This window comes from Carlito syrichta, unplaced genomic scaffold (genome assembly GCF_000164805.1).
Source record: "Carlito syrichta isolate Samal-C Ts95f unplaced genomic scaffold, Tarsius_syrichta-2.0.1 Scaffold269186, whole genome shotgun sequence".
Taxonomy (NCBI): domain Eukaryota; kingdom Metazoa; phylum Chordata; class Mammalia; order Primates; family Tarsiidae; genus Carlito; species Carlito syrichta.
The window spans coordinates 236,713-264,564 of NW_007213282.1; the positions used below are offsets into that span (position 1 = coordinate 236,713).

The 27,852-nt window shown below is 35.7% G+C and overlaps 1 protein-coding gene across 1 annotated transcript in view; it reads left to right on the forward strand.

Annotated features, from left to right (window-relative positions):
• The window catches only part of LOC103254083 (utrophin-like), a gene marked incomplete at both ends in the record, with an annotated part of 282,458 nt that overhangs the window by 233,942 nt on the left and 20,664 nt on the right, over positions 1-27,852 (forward strand). The window contains 5 exon segments of the mRNA XM_008052243.1: positions 1,791-1,937; positions 4,062-4,140; positions 7,365-7,425; positions 19,330-19,391; positions 21,458-21,532. Coding sequence (XP_008050434.1) covers positions 1,791-1,937; positions 4,062-4,140; positions 7,365-7,425; positions 19,330-19,391; positions 21,458-21,532 — 424 coding nt within the window.

Sequence of the window (27,852 nt, forward strand, 5' to 3'; positions counted from 1 at the left end):
TTTCAGTTTGATGAGGTCACACTTGTCTATCTTATTTCTTATGGTATGGGCACTTGGGGATTTTGAACAGGAATTGGTTGCCAGTTCCAATTTCCATAACAGTGTCTCCTGCGTTTTCTAAGATTCTTATTGGTTGAGGTTTTACATTTAGTTCTTTGATCCATTTAGAGTTAATTTTGGTGTATGGTAATAGGTAGGGGTCCGTTTCAATCTTCTGCATGTGATCAGTCAGTTTTCCCAGCACCATTTACTGAATAGGTTCTCCACTTCCCAGTGGTTGTTGTTGGAGGCTTTGTCAAAGATGAGTTGGTTGAGAAATTGACATTTTGTCTCTGGAATCTCTATCCTGTTCTATTGGTCCATATGCCTGTTCTTGTACCGATAACAGGCTATTTTGATAATTATAGCCTTATAGTAAAGTTTGACATCTGTGGTGAAACCTATATAATGTTCTGTTAGTTGGAACAAAGAGAGGCAATTGTGAACAAGTAACTAAAGTATGTGAGTAGACAAAAGGAAGATAAAAATTATTTTAATAGGGACTATTTGTCCCTAATTCACTCAGTCTTTCTTAGCATCTCATCTTTGTGGATAAGTTCTTTTCCTCTTGGTATAGAAAGGACATCTCCCATATGGGGGTTCTATCTCCTGTTTACAGGAAGAAAAAGTAGAGGATCAGAGCACCCTTTTGTACATACTGAATTTTAAAATGCCACCTTTAGCTCAAAAATTTCTTAGTCAAAATGGCATCTTTTGAGTTGGCATATTCTGGCCATACTTCACGTAATGTAGAAGAGGAAATTATATAAGATGACTACAAATGCTTTGGAAGGGAAGAAGAAATGGGGAAGTGTTATTGATCCAAACTATCTTTTGTTTTTTTCTTCCTGTCTTAACATACATCCTCCACCGCAGACAAGTACAGCTCTGCACTGTTCTCAGCAGTGGCATTTGTCAGTTCTAAGCCTCATTTACCTCCTTCCTGTAGAAACTACTCTTTCTGTCCCAGCCCTAACCACAGACAGTGACCATGAATGATTTTGAAAGGACAGAACTTATCTCCTGAGTTTTAGTTTTTGTGGTTAAGAAAGTTGTTTTAAGAAAGTTTTAGCTTTAGTTTAGTGGTTGAGAAAGTTGTTTTAACTGGCCACTTTCTAACTTAATTTTAAGTGAAAATGTGTTTAAATCAAGTTGTTGCATAGGCTGAAAAAATATGAAGAAAGTTATGCTCAGCCCCCCCCCCAAAATAAGAAAATAAGAAAAAAAATTAAGGATACAAGCAAGACTAGAAACCAATACATTGGAAAATAATGGCAATCATTTTCCAGAAAAAATTGCATGTAATAAAAATGAGAGGAAATATGTAAAATCATTTGAATTATAATTTTTCTCTTCACACACTGATTTGTATTATTTAGGTTATAAAGAGGGACTCTTTGGCTCTTCATTCAGGTTACTAAAGACCTTGAGTGGGCAACTGTAGTTGATGACTTCTCAGTTGGCCTTGCCATTTTCTTTAAAAGAAAGCTAGAAAGGCAGTCGTCCCTCCATGTGTGCAGGGGATTGGTTCCAGCCTGTCATCCTGCATATACCAAAGTCTCCACATACACAAGTCTAACAGCCCCTGTGGAACCCACATGTAGGAAAAGTTGACTGTTTATACATGCAAGTTTCACATCCTGTGAATACTGTATTTTAGTTTAAACTCATGTTGTTCATGGGTCAGCGGGGCTACCGTTTGTTGTATTATTTTACAATGACACTTTTTTTGTGTGTACCTTTCTTTTAAGGCCTTTAGAGAAGAAATTGCACCAATCAACTTAAAAGTTAAAACAGTGAATGATTTATCCAGTCAGCTGTCTCCACTAGACCTGCATCCCTCTATAAAGATGTCTCGCCAGCTGGATGACCTTAATATGCGATGGAAACTTTTACAGGTATCAGTTTATCTCCCTTCATAATGCAGGCTTATTCCTTGGGTGGTCTTTAACCCCTCCCTCCCTGTTCTACCACATGTCATCATTTTCTCTTTATTGATTATATTTATTAATAAATTTAGCATGCGATAACAGCAGACATTTGTCTTTTGGTATCCTGAACCCGAGGGCCTCATTTACTTATGAATATAGATGTTGATTTAATTTTGATGTCCTATTCATATGATATTTGTAGAAGATTATAAAAAAATCAAATAAATCATAGTAATTGAAACCCTGGGGTAGGTCATAGACAGAAACATTTTTCCCATAATGGCTCATAAATAAGTCATTTTTCTTACCTTCATCGTGTGTATTTTGTTGTTGTTTTAAAAAATTAAGCAAGTCCCCATCCTTTTTCTTCCAACTGTCTAGGTATCTTGTTTGTTTTTTTCTGATAGCACATTTATGCCCTGGTGATGTTTACTTTCAGCTATTAGATCTTGGCTCTTCTAATGCAGTTGTTTTAATGACTCTAGACCTTACTAAATATGCAATTTTGTTGTAGCACATAAAATCATTTTATTTGACAGATATAATTTTTTATAGTATAATAGGTTATCTGAGCAAATTCAAACATCGAAACACTCAGTAGTTCATATTTTCTTAGTGAAATTGAAGACATAAGAAATGAGTGTATAATATTTGACAATCTTCTGTCTTTGTAAAGAGCATCAGTAATCTGGGATTAGTAAAGTGAAATCTGCTGAATTCATATGTGCTTTTCTAGTGGGTGAAACACAGAAATGTTTGACCTTTATTCTTTTTTATTCTGCTCCTTTTCTTTCATTCATTATTTTCATGTGATGAGTCTTGTGGTCCATCTTGATTTGCTTCCTGTTCTGTTTCTGTTATCACTAATCCAAAGATTAGAAGTCAGGGAATATGTTATACTTGAAAGAAGACATGTGTTTTGTCATCCTTATCTATGACCCTAGTAACCCACTAAAACTCAGATGTTAGTTGTTAGTTGGATAAAAAGAGAAAAGTCTATGTTGGCAGGCAACACTGTTAAATTTCAGGAGTAACATCTTCTTTACTCATATAGTGTAGCATTTGAATGCTTTTTAGCCTTAACTAAGAACATACATATTAATGCAACTTAAATGACTAACCAGGAGGAGCTAGAGCTGTCCAGTGAGCCAGACATACACAGTTTCATTGAAAGGCAACTGAAAATAAGATTGTCAGTTTAAGTGAAACAATGACTAGCATTGCATAGTCAAAGACCAGGAAAAAGGAAATGGAAATGTTGGTAGGCTGTGTGCAATTATTACTGATTTGTGTTTAGTTGCTTAGTGTCATAACTCTTTGTATGTTCACAATGTAGAGAACTAACTGTAGAATGTGTATAAAATAATAGAATATATTAATCTGTTTGCCTACCCTTACATATACAGGTCAACACCAGTAGAGATGATGAGATACAAACTTGGAGGAAATAAGGTGTCCATACTAACATGTTTTTTCATTGTCTGTTGTCTATCATCTCACTCACTCTATCTAAATATCTGTCTATCTACTATCTATCTGTCTATCTATATTTCTATGTATTCATCTGTTTAGTTTCCCTCGGAGTATTATAAGCTCTATTTTTATTTGCTCCCTATAGCACTTTTTACTATTTTCCTTAGAAAAGAGAGATGATCCCATGACCACATCTTGACTGTAGAGACAGGCAGCGTATGGCCTTAATGGCAGTGTTGAGTAACAGTTCGGATGTAGTTTCTGGCACCAGATTACCAGATATGAATAACAGCATTACCATTCATTAGCTTTATGTCCTTGAGTACTTCTTTGTGTCTCAATTCCTTCGTCTGTAAAATGATGATGTTTATTATTGTGAGAATTGAGAGAGTTAATTTGTATAAAATTAGAAAAATACCTGGCAGTATTTACTGTTATTGATGCCAGGGGAGTTCATTTTTATACCATAACTTTGATACCAGAGATAGAAAAGAATCTATATAAGCAGTCATATCTTGGATAATAGCGTCCTTTATTGTAGTACTTAAATCAAGGATATTAGTCAAGTCATTCTTCTGAAATCAAATTATTTCCTCTGTCTCACGTGTGTTTGTGCAGGTTTCTGTGGATGATCGCCTTAAACAGCTCCAGGAGGCTCACAGAGATTTTGGACCCTCCTCTCAGCACTTTCTCTCTAGTAAGTACTAATCAATTTGGCTGAACTCATTAATTGACTGAGGTGGCATTTTCTTTAACTTTCATCCAAGAAACCAGATTCTTTGCTATATATACATTTACTTATAATAGGTAAATGTGTAAAAGAAGATATTAACAGTAATAAAAATATTGCTTGTTGGCTGTTATTAGTAATAATGTCATGACAATTGGTAAGCCTTCAAAGTGGAACAGAAATGAATTTGTCTTTAGCTATAGTTTTTCACGAGACCATCTGTTATGATAGCTATTACAGTGTCATATCATCATTGCTTTGTCATAGGCTAAGATTATTAGCTTTTTCATAATAAAGAAATCATTTTTATATTTTAGGATATTAGATTAATTTTTCTCCTTAAAAGTGCTTATTAGTTTAAAATAAACCTGCAACTTTTAAAGTAAAAATGTCACTCTCCATAAATCTTTAAATGAGAAGATTCTGGTTTGTTAGGCTCACTGCAATCATACTTCGATTTTCTTCAGGTCAAATATTGCAAATATAGCCAAACCATGTGTATAGATTTTTATGTAATATTCTTCAACTGGAATTTTTAATTTTATGGACTATTCTTGAGATATTGAATGAGTAAATTGTGCTCCTACTTTATTTATTGTTCGCTGCTGAGGATACTAAAATATGTAGGATTTAGAGTCAACCAGATTGAGTTTAAGTATTCATTCTGCCATTTACCAAAACTGTGAATCTCTGAAAGTTAAGTTTTCTTAAAATACCATATTACCTATTTCCTCTGATTGTTTTGTGAATTAATGACGAAGCATATCCAGTTACACAAAGCACCTTGCACAGTTCTTGACACAAATACTTTCAGTAAATATTAATCCTTCCCTTTCATTTTCTTTGGCAAACATATGTAAGAAAGCGATTTGTTTCATTAAATTCAATTTAAGTAAAGTTTAAAACTTAGGGCAAAACTTATTTCTCAGTTTTGACAACTTCTTTGTGAACTATAACCATAGATAAAACAACAATAATACTATGTCTTCCAACTAAATTGATTACGTTTCTTCTTAATCTGTTTGTCACTGTTGATAAACTGCTTTACCTCAGTTAAAGGTCAGGCTTTTCTTCTACAATTTCAAGAATCCTAATCAGTCATTTTCTGCCCTTCCATCTCTACCCTTCTCCCACCCACCCACCCACATAGGTTTTCTGTTTCACAAACTGAAACCTGAGCCCCTAGGTGGTCTATCTTTGAGTGATGTGTAGTCCTTTCTGGAATGTGCCGTGTGCCTGGGTGCCAGGGTGCATTTTTAAAGTTTGTAGTATATTCATTAGGTATCAGATATTCCAGATTTTTTAAACTTAATTGTACAGAATGTGAAGCTGTGTACCAACACCAAGTGAAAGAGGGATTACAAAATACTTGCGACTCTTTTTACAGTTCTGGCAATCAGTTATCTTTAATATTGATGAAACCCTATACTTTCACCTTGCAACCACTGTCTTATAATACAAATCAAATACATGTTGTTTAGGAAGTGTAATATTGGAAAATTCATATATATTTTGTAAAACTCAAACACATGATTTTTTGTTGTCTAAAACTGACAGTTCAAGGAGGTGGAAGTTATTCAAATCAAAACAATTATTAAAATGAATGGAGAAGTATAAACAAAACCCCAATTAGTAAATGTAATAAATTGCTATCCCTTGCTGCTTGGAATCTTTGGCTTTATTATATTTCTTGGACTTTAGCCATGATCATAAAAGAAGCCTGCTTGGTTCGGCACAAAATGAAAACTGACCTATTAGCCTGGTGCCAACAGTGAAATGAGGTTGACTCTGATGAGAAATTTAACATACCTAATTCCTCATTTTCGTCCCCTTTTTATACTTTCATGGACATAGTTGGAAAAAGAAGTGTTTGCATTTTATAAAGAGAGGAAGAATTGTTGAGCAGAAAAATTGCTGAACTAGTGTTCAAAAATTCTGAGATCACTTCTGAGCTCGACAGTTATTTCATCTCTGTGTATTTAGTTGCTCATCTATCAAACAGAACTTTGATACCTTTGTACCTTGCTGGCTTCTTTACCAAAAGATATATTTGAAAATACTTGTCCAAATTTAGAATACTGAATATTTATAAGATATTAATATGACATGAAATTCAGAAAAAAATTATTGGTGGCAACTGGCTATGTGAGGGTTTTGTGATATTCGTAAAGTTTTATTTGAGCTATTTTATCAGTTCATTTAGCAAAATTTCTTTATAGCACTACATTTACATGTACTGCTCTTCTTAAATAAGTCTTAAAATAATTGGTTTAATGTACAAATAATATATTTTATAACTAAGAAGTAACTAGAATTAGGCCAGGCATGGGGGTTCATGACTGTAATCCCAGAGCTCTGGGAGGCTGAGGCGAGAGGATTGTGTGAGTCCAAGAGTTTGAGACAAGCTATGCTGGGCAACATAGCAAGACCACGTCTCCACACAAACACACACACACACACACACACACACACACACACACACACACACACACACACACAGATTATAAATCATAAGTACCTCAATAAAAAATCATAGAATCTCAATCATAGTAATGTCTAGTACTAAAGTAGGAAATGGGGCTCCCTATGCATTTCAAATAAAAAATAAGTATTTGGGATTTTTCTGCCCAGATGATTGCCTTGGTTCTTCACAACTTTTTGCCTATTTTTATTTCAATTTTCTCTTTTTAAGTTTCATATACTTGAATTTGTTTAAATACCATTTTGACTCAATAGCTATTCCTATGCCTATGATGCAAAGTAAAGGATGCTATTAGTGATCTGGAAAATTTAATCTTCAGAAATTGAGTTTTCAACCTGGAGGTACCAGGTAAAATTAATCTTGGTTTTTGCTTTGTCAGAAATGTATACGGAGTACAGTTTTTAGATGGTACCAAGTTTTAAATTATGGTGCTTATAAACAATAAAACTTGATTTTTGAAAAGCATTTTTACCAACAGGTTAAGTTAGTTGGCATTAGAAATTGAACTGTGATTCTTTTTTCTTTACTTCAAATGACTCCTTAAAACCATTTTTGTTTGGCCCAGTGGATTTTATAATTATAGGACTCCAGCTCAAAAACCAGAATGGTTCTCAGTGAATTTGCCGTAAAATGTGTTCAGTTGTTTTGCATTAAGGTGTAAGGCTTTTGAGTTTCCAGCATTTCCAATAATCTGCCCTTGTTTCCTCAGCTTCGGTCCAGCTGCCGTGGCAAAGATCCATTTCACATAATAAAGTGCCCTATTATATCAAGTAAGTCGATTTTAGTTCTCCTTTATGATCCCAAGAAAATAGTGTTTTATTGATAACATAAGAGACTTCCCCCATAACTTTTAAAAATGGAATTCAGTCCTATTCACTGAAGGAAATGATATATATTTAATATTTGAAAGAAATTAGATTAAAAATTAGAGCAATATTTGTCGTTTATTAGGTTAGGGATATAAATGTGTTTAGCAGATATATTTTTTAAAGCAGAGATTAAAATATTTGGAAAAATGAAAAAATGTCTAAACACTCTTGAAATAATGATGTTTCCCAAACAGTACTGACTCTAAACCATTTTTCTTTCTCCCAGAAAATTCATATAAAATCTTTTTGTACTGTTCTCATTTTAACCCACCAATAAGAAATAGTGATTTATCTTGAAATAGTTAAATATTATCAAATGTTCCTTTGTCCTGTGGACATTATTTGCATTGTTAGTGTAGGCTCATCATTCTTTGTTTATGTTGTCAAATTAATTTCTCCTTCCTGTATATTGCTTCTTCTTATTATGTGACATTTTATAAATGTTGTATAATTTACTCAAGGTCTTAATAAGACTTGATCCATGACTTAGGCTGTGTGTCATAGGACAGAATAATAAAGTACTGTTTCTACACTCTCTTGAAGTGCGAGTAAAGCTATTGATTTATAATGCAATGTAGGGATAAGAGTCATAATTGACCCTGCTTTATGTGTAAGGTGAATAGCATTATAATCGTGAGAACGCTTGATTATCTGGAGACTGCTCTTTTTCAGGTTAGCTGTGTGACTTTAGATGAAGATAAAGATCCCTGGGCCAAGTTTCCTTTATATCATTCCTAAATTGGGGTATAGTGTCTCCAGAATCCATGTGAATGCAAATAATCTACTTTTCCAGTTTTCTTCCTGAAAAATGTGTGTGTTATGTCAATGTTAGTGAAATAGTATTTTCTTATGAAGTTTTTATTGTAGTCTGAGATGTATATTCAGGGTAAAAAATGTTGCCATAATATATGATCATATAATAAACAATATATGTTACATTGCCTCATGGGAATTTAACATTTTAATCAGTGTACGGTCTACAATGTACTGAGTTGTGACAAACTTGAAAACAAGGTATCAAAGCACCTGATTGGTATCAAATTTGTACGAGTATGAATGGAAGGAGGTCAGACTCTGTCCAAATTGGCAGGTGTCTATTGAAAGATATGATAAGCTAATGCAAATTTAAAGCACTTAAAAAATGTTTACATTTTAATTCCACACTATAATAAGAATAGTAATAGTATTAGACAACTTTAATTTGCTTGGATGAATATTGATGTGAATTGAATATTACAGGTTTAGCTTTAAGGATACCCATATCCTAATCCCTGGAACCTGGAAAAATGTTAGGTTACATAGCAAAAGAGAATTAAGGTTGCAGATGGAATTAAGGATGCAAATAAACTGATCTTAAAATAGGGAGATTATACTGGATTATCTTGATGGGCCTAGTGTAACCTCAAGGGAATTTAGAAGTAGATGAGGGTGGCAGAGGAGTCTGAGGAGAGATTTGAAGATGCTGGCTGCTGGCTATGAAAATGGAAGAAGGGAGACATGATTCTAGGAATGCAGGCAGCCTCTAAAAGCTGGAAAAGGCCAGGCAATGGGATTTTTTTCTCAGAATCTCCAGAGTAGGAACACAGCCCTACCAATCTTGATTTCAGCTGAGAAAGACTTTAGAGTAGCTGCAATAGAAAACTAATGCATGTACTATACAAAAAAGTTAATTACTTTACTGAATTGACCAAGAATACTGTGCCATCTGATTTTTTAAAAAATCCAAACTGGACCCAATAATGCAAATTTTTGTTTTTACTAAATCAAGAAAATATTAGTTGTCTTGCTTGAATATGTTTATACAGTGATTATCTGTTTGATTTGTTACTTTTAAAGTCAATCCCTAATTTTAGCTCTACTATTAAAAGGAATTCCTATGTGTTTAAGTCAGGTATATATGACTGAGAATTAAATAGTCTACATTAGAATTTCTCTAATTCAGAATTACAATTTAGTAGGATCTAGTAGTGTTGTATTCTTGCTAGTCTACAAGTTCTTATGGGGCAGATTAATAGAGTAACAGCTAGTTTTATAATCTAGCTTCCCATTAGCTCAGACACTATAACCAGTACTGTACGATACGCACATAATACAATAATGGCCAGCATTTTAAATAATGACCTTTAGGTCTGTAGCATACTAAAATATCTTCATCACTAGTAAAAGACTAGATTTTATTGATACATATAGTTCTATGTCTTTTAAATATTTAGAATTTGCCCAGTTATATAGCAAATTCTCCTGTTTTTACAAAACTTGTTTAACCAGAATATTTTATTACTTGCTCTATTGTGTAATTTAACAGTTTATTTTCTCATAAAGAAGGAACATCAAGCTTTGGAGTTGGAGTTATAAAAGCCAGTATTTCTGGATGAAGAAATGTTATGAAAACAAAATTTAATTCCCAAATTAATAAGCAAGCAAATGATGAATGAAAAAGCTTTTAATATACACTTCCTTTTGCATGGCTGCACAAGTAAGTAGGAGAAAAATGTTAAAAACAAATTTAGCATGATTGTCATGCAACTGGAATTTCCTGGGGCAAATTAGAAAGTATTAGTTTAAATAAAAACAACAAAAAATAATATTCACGTACAAATACACGATGTTTTCAACGCTTAAAGATATCACTTATATTATACTTAGTGCTAGGATATAGCCGGAAAGTTGAAAGGAGAATAGAAAGAACAAATTATGTTTTATGCCATTTTTAAATTTTATAGATCAGTTAAGACATACTTTGATGACTCCCCACTGCACTTCTGTCTCTCTAGGCATTCCTTGTTAATATTTTGATGTGTGTTACAGTGGCTCCGTGACTCATTTGTTTCTAGAAAATGATAGAATGTAAATCTGAACTGAAAGAGTCTATGTAGTATAAATTCCTCTATTTGTTAATACCTTAAATTGAAAGTCATATTTTTAGATTTTATTTGCGGCCTTGAAGGTAGACTTTCTAAAACTGAATTTGCTATTTTTTTTTCCTTAGTATAATCCAACAAAAGCTTATTGTGTTCTGGGTTCAAGAGAAGTTCGAGTGGTTATTACTGCCTTCACAATGTACAAAAATCTACCACAAAAGCCAGATCTCTCTCACTATACATTTTTGGTTATACGTTTTGCACAAGTTGTTCATTTCCATAGCTAAAAGTTAATTTCTAGGGAGTTTGAAGGATAAAGGAATGATGAATAAAAACTTTCCTAAAACATCACTTCATCATGCAAAACTCACTGCTTCTCATTTTGTTTCAGAAATGATCATAATAATATATAATAATAATAATAAACAGTTGCTATGGGAAATAGTAATGATCATTGTAATAAATTACATTTTTAACACTCATTTGCCAGGTGTTGCACTGAATTCTATGCATATATTATCTCTTTTAATTCTCACAATAGCCCAGTGAAGTATAGGTACTATAATTATTCCCATTTACAGACAAGGCTTAATGAATAGTCAATACATACCTTAGTAAGTAACTAATAGATACACACACAACTTGCTCAAGTCATATAGCCAGTAACTAGAAGAGCTAGAATTCAAACCCAGGTCCTGTCTCCAGCTTTTGAACTCTTGATCACTGTGTGGTGCTACTTCCTGGCCCCTGATCAGTTAAGGCAGAGAAGAGATATTTTTAGTCACATGGAAAATTTGGGTAGGTTGAAGAATTATCTTTAGGAAAGAGAATAATAGTGGAGAAATATGAGCCAACATCCTTTCTTTCAAACAGTAGTCTCTATGCACCTACTGTGTGCCAGCAATGGAACCCAGCTGTCCAAGGACAAAGCCCATGCTTTTTCTAGTAGTCCACACTACTAGCCTTTGTGTAGGCTTTTCCATAGGCTAATTTCAGCAGGATGATTTGATTTTTGGTTGCCTAAGCAATTTCACCTTGTGGTCTGGTAATGGACAAAGGTGGTTTTCCGTAGATAGGAAGATGTCATTCCCACGGTCCTGCCATTTGGACTTGGACAGGAGTTCTGAGGTGGGGAAACACATTGTTTGGCCCTCCTCTGTCTTTCCCCATTGTCGTGGTGGGGAGATTGCTATCTGTGAGTAAGATGGCCAGTGACGCTGGCTCGGAAGTCCCATGGGACTTAAAATATAGATGGTACTCTACACATCCTGCCTATTGGTAAACCATAGTATTTAATGAATTTATTACAGTAAGGTACTACACCAATGTCTTCTCTAAACCTTGAGTGTTTGACTATTCAGTAAGTCTTAGGCTTGGTACAGATGATTATTCTGCTCCTGTGACAGGGCATCACCACCACAAGTTAATAGTTCTATAGCTCTGTTTTTTTTCTCTATAATCTGAAGTACAGATGTTGATTCTTTGTGGAACCCTGAGTGCAATGTGCAATCTCACACAAACACACACACACAGCTTTAATATGGACATTTTAGTAATCTCTGATTACACAGACCATACATATCATATTCTCTTAAACTGACATTCCTCAATATTACAATGTATTAACCAGAATAAACCAGTCTGTACCTACAAACACCACTGTCTTGCATTGCTCTCCCTTGTTATAACTCCTCTTAAGTAGGACTAAAATCAAGACTCCCAATTAAATACATCTCCCATTACAGTTTTACCTTCTGTTCTTGTGTCCATTATTGATAATCCAGCAAAGCTCTTTTAGACCCCGTCTCACCTCCCAAGACCATGCTCTATCTGCCCTAATCCATCAATTGCTGAAAAAAAATGAAGTTTATAGTTGTAAATGAAATCTTGGGGAGTGAGTAGGTGCTCTTTATAGCAGCCACACAGTTCATTTGCATATACTGCATAGACTTGTCTTGGCAGAACTACATGTACTGTCTAGAGGAGATAATTAATGTGTATTTCTTTAGAGAAATTGTGGACCCAGCTTAGGCAATAAAGGAGAAATAGTCCTTCCCTAAATAAGGGCAGAGAAGAGTGTCAGCAAGGGAATCTCCAAATATCCAGCCTAGCAGAAAAGTCAAAGCTAATAAAGTATGTGTAACAGCAACAAAGAAATTAACATAAAGCATTTTATCTGTAAAGGTCATGGAAAACGTATCACAGAATAAACCCATAACCAAAGTTTAGTTAAAAATGAAAAATATAGTTACCTTCAAACATATCCCCATACAGAAGGCTTCATTTCTCTCTTTTTTTCTTCCACAGGACAAAGGATGGTATCCTTTGAGTCCAGATTTTTTTTTTTTTTTTTTTTTGAGTTGGAGTCTCACTCTGTCGCCCAGACTGGAGTGCAGTGGCCACTCCCGGCCACCGCAGCCTCGACCTACTGGGCTCCGGCTATCTTTCCACCTCAGCCTTCCAAGTAGCCGGAATTACAGGCATGCACTACCACGCCCAGCTGATTTTTTGATTTATTGTAGAGATGAGGTCTCACTGCTCAGGCGAGTCTCGAACCCGCGGGCTCAGGCAATCCACTCACCTCAGCCTCCCAAAGGCACAGGATTACAGGCTGAGCCACTGAGCCCGGCTAAGTCCAGATTTTTAAGTGAAGATCTCTTGAGACACACTTTGAGTCTCTTTCCAGAAGTAGAGTTCATGTTTTTGGTTTCAGGATAAAGAAATAAATGAAATAGAAGCATAAGAAAATGTATTAGAGAGCCTGTTTTTCTAATAGTGTATGACTTTACTTTTATTGAAAATAAATATTTAAAACTCATCAGGCCAACTCTGCTGATGGGGAGGTAGGAATGAAATTGCTTTATGGAAGAATGTAAGCACCTTGGGATCACTAAACTTCTCCTGGGCTTGGAGGGGTTTCAGACAAATGAGCATACCATAGCTAACTAAAAAACTAAACAGCAGACAGCCTTCCCTGAAGCAGCCCAGCAAACCACCACTAGGAACATTCTAGTGTATTGTCCAGTGTCCCGATTAGTTGAGATAATTTAGGGAGAAGTGACGTTGCCTTTGAAAGATATTAGCTACTTCAGGAGTTAAGAAGATATCAACTTTATTGCCATTCATCTATACATTGTTGGGGCCGTTGAGTAGAATTTTGGCTTGGAATTTTCTAGATTACTCCATCCCATTGCATTATAATAGCACCATCAACCTTACTGATGATTTTACAGTTTGATTTTTAAGGTCAGGGATGCTGTTAATAAAGGCCTACCATACAATGCAGGAAGGATCACTGTGGGACCACTGATAGAGGAAAAAAGATATATTTGTATTTTAATTTGTAAAAGCTAATTTTAAAAAAATTGTCATTGCAATTAATAAAAGTACAAAAGTAATAATGATTTTAAAAATTATGAAATAAGTATTTTTTTCTATGCTGATTATGAAGTGAAATAATACAGTAACAGATTTTTATACAACCGAATGGAAAAAATAGAAGTAATTAATCCTTGCTTGAAAAACTATATAAATGAAAGAGACAAAGTAGTAAAAAAAATCTTTTTGAAAAAGCTAGAAGTAGTTCAGCTTTTAATAGCAGACTGTAGGACTACAGTGATAAGTTCAACTCTGGTGGGGATATATCATGATCTTAACACCCTCAGGTGGGAGCACACGATTGTCCTCCCCCCCAATCCCAATGCAACAATAGGTGACCTGCATGAATGCTGATTATGGGCAGAGACTCCAGTTTGAGAATCAGAGACACGAAGGCAAGGTTGGGTAGGAGGTGGAATTTCTTATGCACTCTGGGCCCACGTATATATTCCCTTGGGTTTCTTGATTATGTGCATGTTTCTACTTCTAGACAATCTTCCAATGACCTCAAGACAGTTATCACTTGTCCTTCCCCTCACACGTAATTTTGGTCATTAATTCTATTGCTTTATTTAAAAACAAACACAAACCTTGTCCTATTTTTTTAAATAACTAATGTTTTGTTAGTCATACCTGCAATATTGACTTTAACTGAAAGCAAAATTATTAGTTGGAAGTTCTTGCTTGATTTCTCTTTATATAGATAAATAGACTAGATAGATAGATAGATAGATAGATAGATATAGAGATAGATGATAGGTAGGTAGGAAGATAGATTATAGGTAGATGTTAGATAGATAGATTGATTGATTGATAGCAGCACAAGAGTATTTACAGAAATTGTTGGAAAGAATTGGCCTTTAATAATAGGGAGGACATTTTTTCAGTTAAAGGGAAGATAGGAAGACTGGCAGATGGAGGGGAGTTTACTGATTTTTGAGTGGGAAGATGAAGGAGTCCTAATCTATTGGTTTTTGGTTTTTCAGTGGTGTGGTTAAAGTCCAATGACACTAAGGCAAGGGAGGAAACTTATTTTGGTTTAGAGAAAGAGAAGGCAGTAGTAAATTCTTGTCCTGGAATTTGGGAGTGCAAGTTTATTAGGGAATGTAGTGCAATTGCCAGCAGTTGGACATTTGAGGTTTCAAATTAAATATTTAAAGTAAAATCGGCTGTTGAGTGATTTTCTCCAGTTGTATTCACACACAGCTGCTCAGGTTCAGAGTAGGCAAGTAATTGAGCTGATCCAGGCCTGGGATTTGCCAGGGGTGAGAGAAGCAAGGAGATGAGGTTGTTTATAATGATTATAATGATAGACCATGGACTCAAATTTGGACAGATTCATCAAGAAATATTTTAAAATCTTAATTATGCAAATATACTTCCATATCAAGAGCTCAGGCTGAAAATCAGAACATCTGTGTTCAAATTCCATTTCTGTTACTTACTGTATGACCTCAGGCTAGTTATCTTAGTGCCCTCTGCCCTAGTTTCCGTCATCTGTATAATGGGAACAATATTGTCACTAATTGTAGAATTAGAATGCAATTAAGTTTACACATAGAAAAAGTTTAAAGAGTACTTGGTACAAATTGAGCACTAAAATAAAATGCTGTTACTATAATTAATATTAGACATCCTGACCTAGTATGTTATATTTCACTTAACACAGCAAAGAATAAATATTTCTCTTTCTGTGATTGTCGTATCCCAGAACAATATACATAGTTCTTTTTCCCACATTTGTATTTGTTCTTAACTCATTTTTAGTTTTTCCTCTTAAATGCCTTTTTAAGTATAATTTCAAAGGGATGATAAATAGCAAGCCTTTTATGCTTGTAACCGTTATACTTGTAACATCCAGGTGCAAGTATAAAATTGGACAGATAATAACAAGTACATATATTTGACTAAGTGTCAATATTTGGATAAACAGGAGACCTTCTGATCATCTTTTAAGGTTTCATGGAGAAAAATGAGATCACTTTAATAAAGAATGGGTTTAAAAAGTATCTTCTCAGGAGCAGTCATTATTTGTCCAGAAATCAGTATCTTGCCAGTCTATCAAAAGAACATGAAATTTGCACTTGGTTCGTTGTCTCATACGTTAGGCAGTGTTACAGCACAACATTTTTGTGTTTTATTTGTTGGTGTATAGTATTATTTGTATTTTACTTTCTGTGGCTTATTAGAGTACATTGTTATAAAAAATAACAATTATTAATCTTACTGATTTAATATTTCAAAAAAATACATAAAAAATAGGAACCATATGTTATACTAATTGGGACTTTTAAGAGTAAAGATGCACTTTTAATAATTATACCAGAACACTGATATATAATTCCTGTGTACAGTCCGGTATAAATCATATCTGTCCCAGGTATTGAAGGATAATTTTCAAAATAGGTAAAATTGTGATTTTCATATCAATATAAAAGAACATGTGTCAAATATTTCATTTAACTCATTGTAAGGGAACTGGTAAGTTCAAAGAGAATACAAACTGCCACATCTTTATAGTTAGATAAAGGATACTAAAATGGATTTACCTATAGATGCAAAGCTGACAAACTGGTCAATATCCACAGGACAATAATCAATTGCATGCCCATGGACACAATTTACATTTATATGGACAAAAATAATTTGCATTACTATCAGTTTTCTTCAGTTTGCAGAGCTTAAAGTAGCTCATAGATAACATAAGCTTTACAAGATACTTGCTTATTTTTTTTTTTTTTTTTTTTGCCCACAAGAAAGGCCTTCACAATTTTTCCCTAGAGGCAAAACTGGAATAACTGGGCACCCTAGTTATGTGTCATGTATTCTCACTGTTGTTTGCTTTATGTGATTTTGGACTTCCTGTTAATTGCTGCTTTGTTAAATTTTTAATTTTTTATTTTATTCTTGGGTAGATTCCTGTGTCTGTTGCCTTTTAAAAAGATGATATTTTAACAAATTATAATTTTATAGTTTATTAAGCTGCACAATATTAAGGCCCACTCCCTTTTCATATTTGAGATTAGCCAGAACCTAAGCTGTTGTTATTTGGGGGAGAAAATGCTACTTTTATTCTGTTTTGTTTGTCTACTCCAGGAGGATAGGCAGCATCTTGGCAAGAGAGGAGCTTTGCTGTCTGCAGCTGTTCAAATACTTTAAGCCTTTAGGTTCATTGTGAATTTTGCTTTAACCCTCTTCCCCTCACTTAAAAAAAATAAAAAGAATGAATGAACGAGTGAAAGAAAATCCAACAACCAACTGCACTTACCTCTTTTTTTTTTTTTGTAACTTTTGTTTGGTAAGCTGCAGTTATACTTTTGTAACCAGAGGCTGTATTTATTTTCAGCGTTGGCAGTTCTGCCTAATGAGTCAACTGGTATTGAATTCACAAAGGGAAATGCTGTTTCCCTCCCTCCATCTGTTTGCCAAATGTGTGTGTTCCCTCAGCTCTCAGTAGTGGTTTCACTGAAAAGAGCCATTAGTAAGCGGGTGCTCACCTTGAATTTTCAGTCCTTTGCCTGATTGAGAAATTGTGGTATTTTTCCCTTGTGTTTCAGTAGGGATTGTGTGAGGTGAAGCACCACACCAGTGATTCTAGAGAAAGCATACTTTGATTTATTGTTGAAGTCTAAATCCTGGCTCTGCATGACTGATAGCTTTAGCTTGGTTCTTGAGCTTCGGTTTGCTCTCTCATGATGGGATGGCTATCTCTGGACAGCACGATTGCACTGGGATTGAAATTACTTCAAAGAGAAAGCAAGAGATCAACTAAATTCTGGTAGGCTGTCTGAGATTGAGAGCCCATGATGCAACAGTGGAATTATACTATCTTCTCAGCAAATTTTTATTTGATTCTTATTGGTGGTAGAAATTCTTTCTGGGATTCTACATTTCTATAAACGCTGAACCACACTCTTGAGTAGTAAGAATTAGGTCAAACACCTTTAGTACTTGCTCCGTGGTCTTTGGAACAATTCAGATAGTATTACGACTATCAAAGCTAAAGGATGGACTAGTTTCATTGGTGTTCAGTAAAGATTATAGGAGAAATCTTGCATGTGCATTGGACTCAAGAACCCCAGAGTAGGGGAGTCAGAAAACATTTCAACTCTTCCCAAGACAGATTCTCACATTGTAGGTATTTTATTTTGTTTGAGATTTTGGAATTTCTTGAACATTTTACATAACCAATTTGAAATATGAACTTTAAATAGTTTCAAAGCAAATGATGAGTTATTTGGGGTTTCTGTCACCTATGTATATGTAACAATGATGATGTTCTTTTCCTGGTGACATGCCCCATTTTTTGATATATTACACTGGCTTTTATTACTAAAAAATAATTTTTCTTAAATTTGATTTTATGAATATTTTAATATCTCTCTTGTGTACCATGCTGTTTCACTTAGCTTACTAAAGAGTTTTATAAGAACTGAGTGTCATCTAAGAAGTCTTTGGAGTACTATTAAATGTTATTACTCCATTCTGACCTAGATAAGGGACAGTAAGCTCTTTTTTAAATATAAGGACACTGACCTATCCAAGTTGTGACCTGTTTACCTCACAGGCACACACAAACTAAAGAACCTAATTTAAGCATTTCATTTATCTGTTTTTCTCTCATCTTATTCCCCAAAGACTTCTGACCAATAAATGAACTAGTTTTGAGATTTATCAAAAAAGGGAGAAATTCTAAAACATGCTTTTATTAATAAAATGAAGAATAAGGATCATGAGGAAAAAGGTTCAGTACATATAAAAAAGAGAAATACTGGTTAACTGAAGAAAGTTGAGAAGAGGGACATGAAGTCAAAATGCCAAAAGAGAGGCACATACTTAAGGGGAAAAGAGCAAATTTTCACTGAGGAAGGTTGTACCCAAGGTTGAAGAAAGGGAGGCTCAGTAGATGGTGAGGTGATGTTATTCAGAGTTACACTCTTCATTCCTCTAGTCTTTGGAATTTTGATTAGGACTTCTAAAAAATAGTGACTTTTCAGAACATTTCTGCTGCCAGAGGAATTGTTCTGATGAGAATCTATATCTGCTTAACAGAAGTCTACATTAATGCAGCCATGTCAAGCCTGGGTCCCGAGGGTCTAGTCACACTTTATATCTAGGTTTTAATTTTTAGTTACCATTTATATACCTAATCCTGAATTGTACCCCACATCTTTAAAATAAAATAAAATAAAAATTAGTTGCAATTTTTTAAAAAAATGAATAAAGCAAAAATTTTCATTTGTCTTTTCACAATATGGTTTCTCAAATAAAATTTGTTATTGATGTTTAAAATGGTAGATAATAACTGGCCATTGAGTTTCTGAATGGATTAGAAAATTTTGCATGTATTTTTAAAAATTTGGAAAGGGGAAACACACACATACCAACAGGGTGCCTGAATGAAACGCAATTGTATACCTAACCCTTAACTGTACCCCACAACTTCATAATAAAAAATAAATAAATAATTTTTTAAAAATTGGAAAAACAAATTCTATTTGGGTATTTTCTGTGTGGTCTATATTTTATAGTCTTTGTTTTTAAGATTTTACCTTTTTTTCCCCAGTCATCAAACGCAGACTACCTGTTGGGATCATCCTAAAATGACCGAACTCTTTCAATCCCTTGGTGAGTGGTTTTTTTTTTTTTTTGATAGTAATAAATTAACCTAAACAACTGAGAACTATATATTCTTAAGTGGAAACGAATCACCAGCTTTTCTTACATGGCATGTTAATGATGATAGAATCATGGCATTGACATTTAAAAGCTGTTGAACTTCTAAAGGCAATGCAGTAAACAGGTATTGCCTTTCTTCTAAAGAGAACTGTGTGGTTTAAAATAGTGTGAGCCAAAAAAGAGTTGATGTACATGGAGAAATATAATTATAGATTTTACCTCCCTCATAATGAGTCATCTGAAACTTCAGCTCTACATGTAAAAATGTGTGTGTGTGTGTGTGTGTGTGTGTGTGTGTGTGTGTGTGTGTGTGTGTGTGTACAATTACAATATAGCAAACTTAAATCCATTGCTTTTGGCTCACTTTTTATTTAGTATATTTTATCAAATTAGCTTACCTAATTTCACTATGTCTAAGTCATTAAAAGCTAAACGCATTTTAATATTAAAATGTCAGAAAGCACATTGGATGAGACTTCTGATATTATTTTAATTTCTAGCAGAATATGACTTTCAACAGACTGTTCAACCCATTTTCCTCCAGTTGATACAATGGTTTTTAAAGTTTTCTCTCTGGATAGCTAAGGGGCTGCTGGAGGGAAGAGCAGCACCGCAAGTCTCCCTCTCCCACTCCATTTCAACAGGAGAGGCACCCCCTTTTAGCTCTTTAACTAAAGGAATGCTGTGCGAGCTTTGATTTGGGTAGCTGAGGGCACCTGCAAAGGTTGGACAAGCAAGAGCAGAGCCACTGATTTGCTTAGTTTGTAAAGCAAAGGGACAAATTTTGATGATTTCTGAATTTTCTTGTAACTCTGCTAGTCTCTGATAATCCATCTTTAGGGAGCCGAGAAAGAAATCACAATCTCTATTGTTTCCATATATTTGAGTATTGATTGTAGGATCATTTTAACCAGATCTACAAAAGGGCAGAAGATGCAAATAAATCAGAATGGAAGAAGCATACAAATAAGACAAAATTCTTGAGTAGTGATATAGATAGCTTGGTTGAAAGAAAATGAATTGTCCATGGGGAAGATGCCCCTGGGGGAGAATCCCCTTTAGCAGAAGAGAAGGAAGAGCTCTCAGCCCACTGTGCAATGTATTAAGCCATAATAATAGCAGTGCTTCCTCTTCCTCATCTTCCTGTTCCTACCTAGGGGCATAAAGGTATGATACCTTTCCTCACCAATTATAAGGGTCATGCGACACTTCTGTAAGAAAAGACACATTAACAAGAGAAAAGCATAACAAGTTTATATGATCAATGTTTTTCTTGACTTGGGAGCCAGTCTTCAGAAGTGAAGACTCAAGGATCCAAGGAAGAGTGTCTATTTTTATGCTTAAGTTTGATGAAGAATGGACAGTGTACGGAAATGTAGTTGGACAAAAAAGTTATGCTCTAATGATGATAGAGAGTGGGGTGAAACCCAGCAAGGACTATCTGTTCATATTCTTCTTGGCCTCTGTGTGGCATTCCTTTCCTCCAAGGACAGGATACCTGTTCCATGCTGCCTCCAAGAGAGAAAGGAGTGACCTTTCTAGGTTTTATGACTTGCTTTGGGGAATAGGATTTTAGTTTCTATGATCCACCTTGGTGAAGAGGAATTCTGGTTTCTGTGCCTCACTTCAGAGGGAGAGGGCAGATCAGGAGATAGGAGGACTGGAGGTCAGCAAGACCTTGCTTCTGAGGCCCTTCTAATCTCCTTCAGTTCAAAGTACTCAGCATGCCAAGACACCATACTTTGGGGTTTCATGTTCTGAGCCCTGACACCTATTTGAAAATACTTTCTTAGAATTTTCTATGTAGCACTGCTTTGAGATGTATCTCAACATGGTGCTGCTAATGATCATTTAATTATTTTCTTAAATACATATTGTAGAATTTAGGAGAAGATTTTTTCCCTCAGATATACATAATTTTTTTTATTATTCAAAATGAGCAAATGCATTCTTGGCATTCAACATAAGTTAAATAATAAATAGGTGTTTTTAAAATTGTTCCTTTTCCATTTCAGCTGACCTGAATAATGTGCGTTTCTCCGCCTACCGTACTGCGATCAAAATCCGAAGACTACAAAAAGCACTATGTTGTGAGTTATTCTACCAAAGTTAATCACTCTGTTCTTTGGATAGACATTTTTGTTTTTTAAAGGAAAGACAAATGAAGAGGGTGATGTGTTTGTAGCGTTAATCTGATTTTCAGTGTACCCCGCTCAAAGAGTTGGCTGTGTATCTATAAATGTTTTATTATTTGCCCCATCCGCATGCAGTAGTGAAACAACTGAACATATGCCATTCTCAGTTGGAGAACAAAATTAACCAAAACACAGGAGTAATGTAAAAAGCTTTTTCAAAACTTATGCTGCCATCCAATTCTAAAGGATTAAAGCTGGGTGCAGTGGCTTATGCATTAGTACTTTGGGAGGCTGAGATAGAAGGATCGCTTTAGGCCAGGAGTTCGAGACCAGTCAGCCTGGGCAACAAAGTGAGACCCCATCTCTGCAAAAAAAATTAGCTGGATGTGATGGCGTATATCTATAGTCCCGCTGCTCAGGGGGCTGAGGCTGGAGGAGCACTTGAGCCCAGGAGTTCGAGACTGCAGTGAGCCACAATTGTGCCACTGCACTATTGTCTGGGCAACAGAGTGAAGCCCTGTCTGAAAAAAAAAATAGTAATAATTTAAAAAATTAAATCAAGGAATCAAAGTATTAGGTCATGCCTTTTTAGTATTTTGTGCGTGTTTGGAAGTATAGCTTTCCAATCAGTTTGTCTCAATACAATCATATAATAAGTGATTTTTATCTTTTAACAATAAAATCATATCATAAACATGGTAGAATCATGTTCCTGATCCAAATTTGAGCTGACATTTTAGCAAATTAGATGAAAGACTTTATTTTCTTTTAAATATTGTGTTAAGACATTTAGTATTATCAATGAATTTTTCCAGTGGAAGGAGCATTCAGAGTGGTATTCTGTGAGAGTCATTTAAAAATATCCCTTCAAATAACATAAAATTAAGTAGAAGTATGAATACTTTTAGATCGACACTATCTAGATTCTATTTGTGGTTGTAGTTTTAATGATTGAGTCTACTCAAAGAACATTTAGATCTTGTCAGATAGTTAATAAGGACATTGACATTTGCCTATACTTTTAAGGTAGGGAAAATTGAAACATTCCAAGTATTCTTGTTTGCTGCATTTAGTTAACTGTTGATATATGTCTAGGCAGTTCAGTGAAGCTTTGGAGATTATTCTTAAAAATGATACATTGAGGTTGAGAATCCGCTCTTTAAAAGTCAGTAGAAATTAGCAATAAATTTTAAGCTGGCATGAGGAGGGCTGAGGAAAGAGAGGTGTATAATCATTCAGATAAAAACAGCAATGCAAAGCCTGAAAATAAGAAAAGCTGAAGCTCTGTATGGAAGAGAAGTCTAAAGGGCTGAAAAACATCTGCAGATAAGGCAATACAAGGATGAATGAGATGACCTTGTCTCTTGCATAATCCATGGAGCCTCAAAGATAATTAGCAGGTTGTAGTAGTTGCAGCCAGTGTTGCAGAATTACCAGTACAAAGAATGGAAGACACTACATTCTGGCTAGCGATCTGTATGTTGAGTGAGAAGAGAATAGAAGTAAATTACAAACACGCAAAAGGGATGTTCAGTCTATGCAGGGAGTCCATGGTAACAGCAGTTTTGAAAGAGGTTCAGCTTCACGTCTATAATCCAGCTGATGGGTCTGGAAGGTCTTCTCAAACCTGATGAACTATGAAATGAGGACAGATGACTCAGCAACAACATCTCCATTGACAGAAGACTGCTTTGTGTCATTATGTACATGGTTCCAGTTTTCAGTAATACTTCTGGGTGGATAAACATATTAACACGTTTGGTGTTCTCTTCTGTTGATTATCTTGACCCCTAAAGTAAAAACTCCCTCCCCAGCTCATCCCCTCAAACCTGAGAGGAACAGAAGTGGCACTCCTTTGATTTTTAAACTAAATGACATTTGGTGATGCACAATTAGTAAAGTGCTGGGTTGTGTTGGATTTTAAATATTCCAGGCACTGTTTTTAGAGTCAGTTGGCCTTTACTCTTCCTGCTCCCTTCTTCCCTCACTGCCCTCCAGCCAGGGCCTGTCTGCCACCAGTCAAGCCCACCTGTTTATGATCAATCAACTCCTTCTGCTCCCTTTCTTTCTGTTTACGTATAATGTCCTGATCCTTCCTTTGCAATGGCCTATAACCCTTTATTCCTCCCAAATACTATTAAAAATTTACCTCTTTTGGAAACAGGTACAATCTAATCCCACCTGCCTCTGATTTTTCCAGTACTTTATGATTGCCAGCAATGACAGTGTTTCACCTGAGTGGCTTGTGCTTGCCTTTGTGGGATGGTGTGATGGTGGAAGACTGCTTGTCTCTCCACTGAGTACTGCTTTAGGTTAGGGTTCTCTCTCATTTTGTGTAAATCCCCACCCAGTATGCCCTAGGGCAAAGGGCACACTGTTTATTCATTTGTTGGACTCCAGTATTGTGCAGGAGATAAAACAGTGTGAAGACAGTAACACTTAAGGACCTTAAATTCAGAGAGAGAACGTTACACATGGACACAGGCTCTTGCTTATAGCAGACTCCTGTTGCTCTCAGAACAGAATGGTCTTTGCCCGGCCTATCTCTCAATCCACCTCCTTCACGGTGCTCCTCTGGGGGTATCATCATTTCATCGACCATCTGACGGGGGAAATGACAAACTCTGTATTCTGTTCCTCCTGTCTGAAAAGAACTTATCCTAGTTCTTTGTGCTTATATTCGTCCCATGGCTAGTACATTCTCTTTCTTTAGGTCTCAGTGTTTTTAGGCCACCAGTGTTTTAATGAGGCTTTTTAGGGTCCCTCACAGAACTAGTTCTTTTCTTATATGGCAGTTGTCATGGTGTTTGACTTATTTAGGCAAAGTGTCAGTCATAAGTTTTAGTATTCTATTTGTGTGTTTATTTTTTTGTTTATATCTGTCTCTTCCAATGAACTGAGCTTTCATGGGAGGAATGAGTCTGTGTTTTTTCTCTGCTTGGGGCTTCATACAATTTCTTGTGCAGAGCAGGGGTTGTTCAGGTCATATTGAGAGTGTGATTTGTGTGTGAAGGTTATATACCAGTATACCAGAAGACAAGTACAAGGAGATTTATAGCAGCACTTTTTAATAGCGAGATCTGTTTAATTTTGGCATGTTCGTAAATGTGATATAATCCAGCAACAAAAATAAATGAACTAGTAATCAGCATCAGCGTGGTTGAATCTTAGAATTATAACGTCAAATGAGAAAAATTAAGTGGTAAAAGAAATTTGTACAGTTTGGTTCCACTTATATATAGCAAAGACCATGCAGAACTAATTACAGTAATATTTAGGGATACATGTATACTTTTGAAAATTTAAAGTGAAATACAAATGTTAGTAGTTATCCCTGTGATTGAGAGAGGGTGTAATTAAGGAGGTTTTCCAAGATATTGGTAAAATTCTATTTCTGTAGCTTTGTGATGGGCTAATGGGTAGTTCTCTCTTTTTTTTCCCTTTAGACCACATATATATATATTCCCTTGTGTTTTGATTTTAAAACTTTATGTGATAGCCAATAGCAAAGATGCAAAAGAAAAGTACATCCAGAGGAGGGAGATAGTCCCTTCATCAGAAGAAAAAGGCAAATTTCCTTGGGTAATAGATATATTAGCCAGATTGTAAAAACACACGGGATTCAGGAACATGGTAATTAATTGGGGATAGCAAGGGAAGGAGTTATATGCATGAGAATCAGAGGTATGGATGGAGTTCACGGAACCTCAAGTCATGGAGTCTGAATGGAGTAGCTTAACTATTTGTCTAATATCCAGAAGTTTCCTGAAAGTCCTTTTAGGTCAATTTGATGCTCATTTTGTTCCTGAAATTTCTTTTATTTTTCATTCTCAAGCTCTCATAGTGTAGTTTTCAATGTCTGGATATTTTTCTTTATAGAGTGGGGAGCTATGAACTATCTTCTATCTTTTGAGAGTTCAAACTGGAGGTGGATGTATGCTTTAGAGAATATCTAAGAAATATTGAATGGCAGAGGAAACAACAAATGGGTAAATAGTTCAGACAGAAGATGATCAAGGCTGAGCTGGCTGGTAGTAGCTGGAGATGAGATGAGGGTCTGGATTTCTCAGAATGCCTGAGGGAGAGCTGATGACTGGAAACGAGTGTTGGTTGGTAAATTGTGGAGGGTTAAAAGAAGGAGGGTATTAGAATATCTCAAGATTTCAGCATAACACGAAGGTAAGAGCTTTATTTGAAATACATTAAGGTAGAGGTTCCTGAAAGAAAAATGGTATAACTGGTAGGGAACTAAGCACTGGGAATGTGGATCAATTGTTCAGCGTCCACAGAAATCAGGAGAAAAGAAAATCTGGAGCCATCCAAAGAGAGGTAATAATGGAGGTCCTGAAAGCGAGTGAGGACCTCAGGCTCATAAAGTAAAGGCCAGAAGGCCAGATAGGAACCCTTGAGAACTGCCTATATTTGTTTGGTGCTTAAGAAGGAGGAGATAGGAATCTTTGAGTACTGCCTATATTTTTGTGGTGCTCAGAGAGGAGGAGATAGGAAAGGTTCTAAGAAGGATCAGTCAATTAGCTTGAGAACCAGAGAAGAGTCACAGAAGTCCAAGGTCAGGTACAAATCAACGTTCCTTTTTTTGCAGTACAGGAGAATGATGATGGGTTTCCATTCAATCTCCTGTGTCTTACATGTAGGATTAAATAAAAGGTCTGAAAGTTGGATAGAAAAGGATTCTGCTGTTTGTTTCATTTGCCACATGACTGAATTGTCATTTGTCTCCCTTTGAAAAGAGAGAATCATAATTTTCTGTGATTTAAATGTAGTCGGTTCTTTAAAGGTACCTAAACGTGACACACTTCAGGAAGAGTTATGCTTGTCTTAGGCACTAAGGCGAAGTGTCAAAGTAAATCACTAAAAATTGAAGACATGATAGTCTGTGGGATGTGGCAAATTGCTGTCACAGCTACAGTGTATAACCAGGGTGACTTCGGAAAAAAATGCAAGGACAACCTGATTCAGGAAATGAGCTGTTTTTAATTTAGTTTTTTTATTTTTTGTCACTTTATTCTATGTGGGGGTCCAATTGCAGAACTGTGCTGGTATAACTGATGCTAGACTTCAGAAAACTTAAGAGCCTTTTGACAGTATTTAAATATATTCCTTTTTTTCTGTGGGGAACTGTAGTTCTGTAGCTACTGTCCTTTATTAAACACTACTTTGTCAGGCACTGTGGAGAAGGAATTCAAATTTTGCTCCTGCCCACTACAGGATTATAATTGAAAACAGTGTCCAGTTGACCCTTGAATACTGTGAGGGATAGTGGCACTGAACCCCTCATAGTTGAAAATTCATGTATAACTTTGACTCCCCAAAAACTTAATTATGAATAGCTTACTACTGATTGGAAACCTCACTGATAAAGAACATTAGCAGTTGATTAACACACACTTTATATGTTATATGTATTATATACTATATTCTTCTTCTTTTTGAGTTGGAGTCTCACTCTGTTGTGCAGGCTGGAGTGCAGTGGCATACCCCAGAGTCAACCTGCTGGGCTCAGGCAATCTTTCTGCCTCAGCCTTCCAAGCAGCTGAAGCTACAGGCATGTGCTACTATGCCCGACCAATTTTTTTTTTTTTCTTGTAGAAACAAGGTCTCGCCAAGCTGCCCGTGCTTTTCTTGAACCCGTGGGCTCAGGCAAACCCCTCACCTCAGCCTCCCAAAGTGCTGGGATTATAGACTTGAGCCACCACACCCGGCATATATACTATATTCTTCCAGTTAAAGTAAGCTAGAGGAAAGCAACTATTATTATGGAAATCATATGAAAAAGAAAATATATCTCCTATTCATTAAATCTTAGTGGATCATTATAAAGGTCCTCATTCTGGTCTTTACCCTGAGTAGTCTGAGGAGGAGAAGGAAGGGTTGTTCTTGCTGTCGGAGGAGTGGTAGAGATGGAAGTGGAGGCGGTCGAAGAGGAGGAGGAGAGGCAAGCAAACTTGATGAAACTTTTACTGAGGAAAGTTCACATATAAGTGGATCCATGCAGTTCAAACCTGCGTTGTTCAAGGGTTAACTGCCAGGAAATGCGATAAGAATGACAATGAAAGTTCCAGATGGTTCTTTTTTTTCCCCTTTACACCATCTCTAACTCATGTGACACTTATGGGAGTTATTTTTGTTGTTGGCCTAAGTTTGCCAACAATATACTTGACATCCGGGCTGGGCTCGGTGGCTCAGCCTGTAATCCCGCGCTTTGGGAGGCCGAGGTGAGTGGATTGCCTGAGCCCGTGGGTTCAAGACCCGCCCGC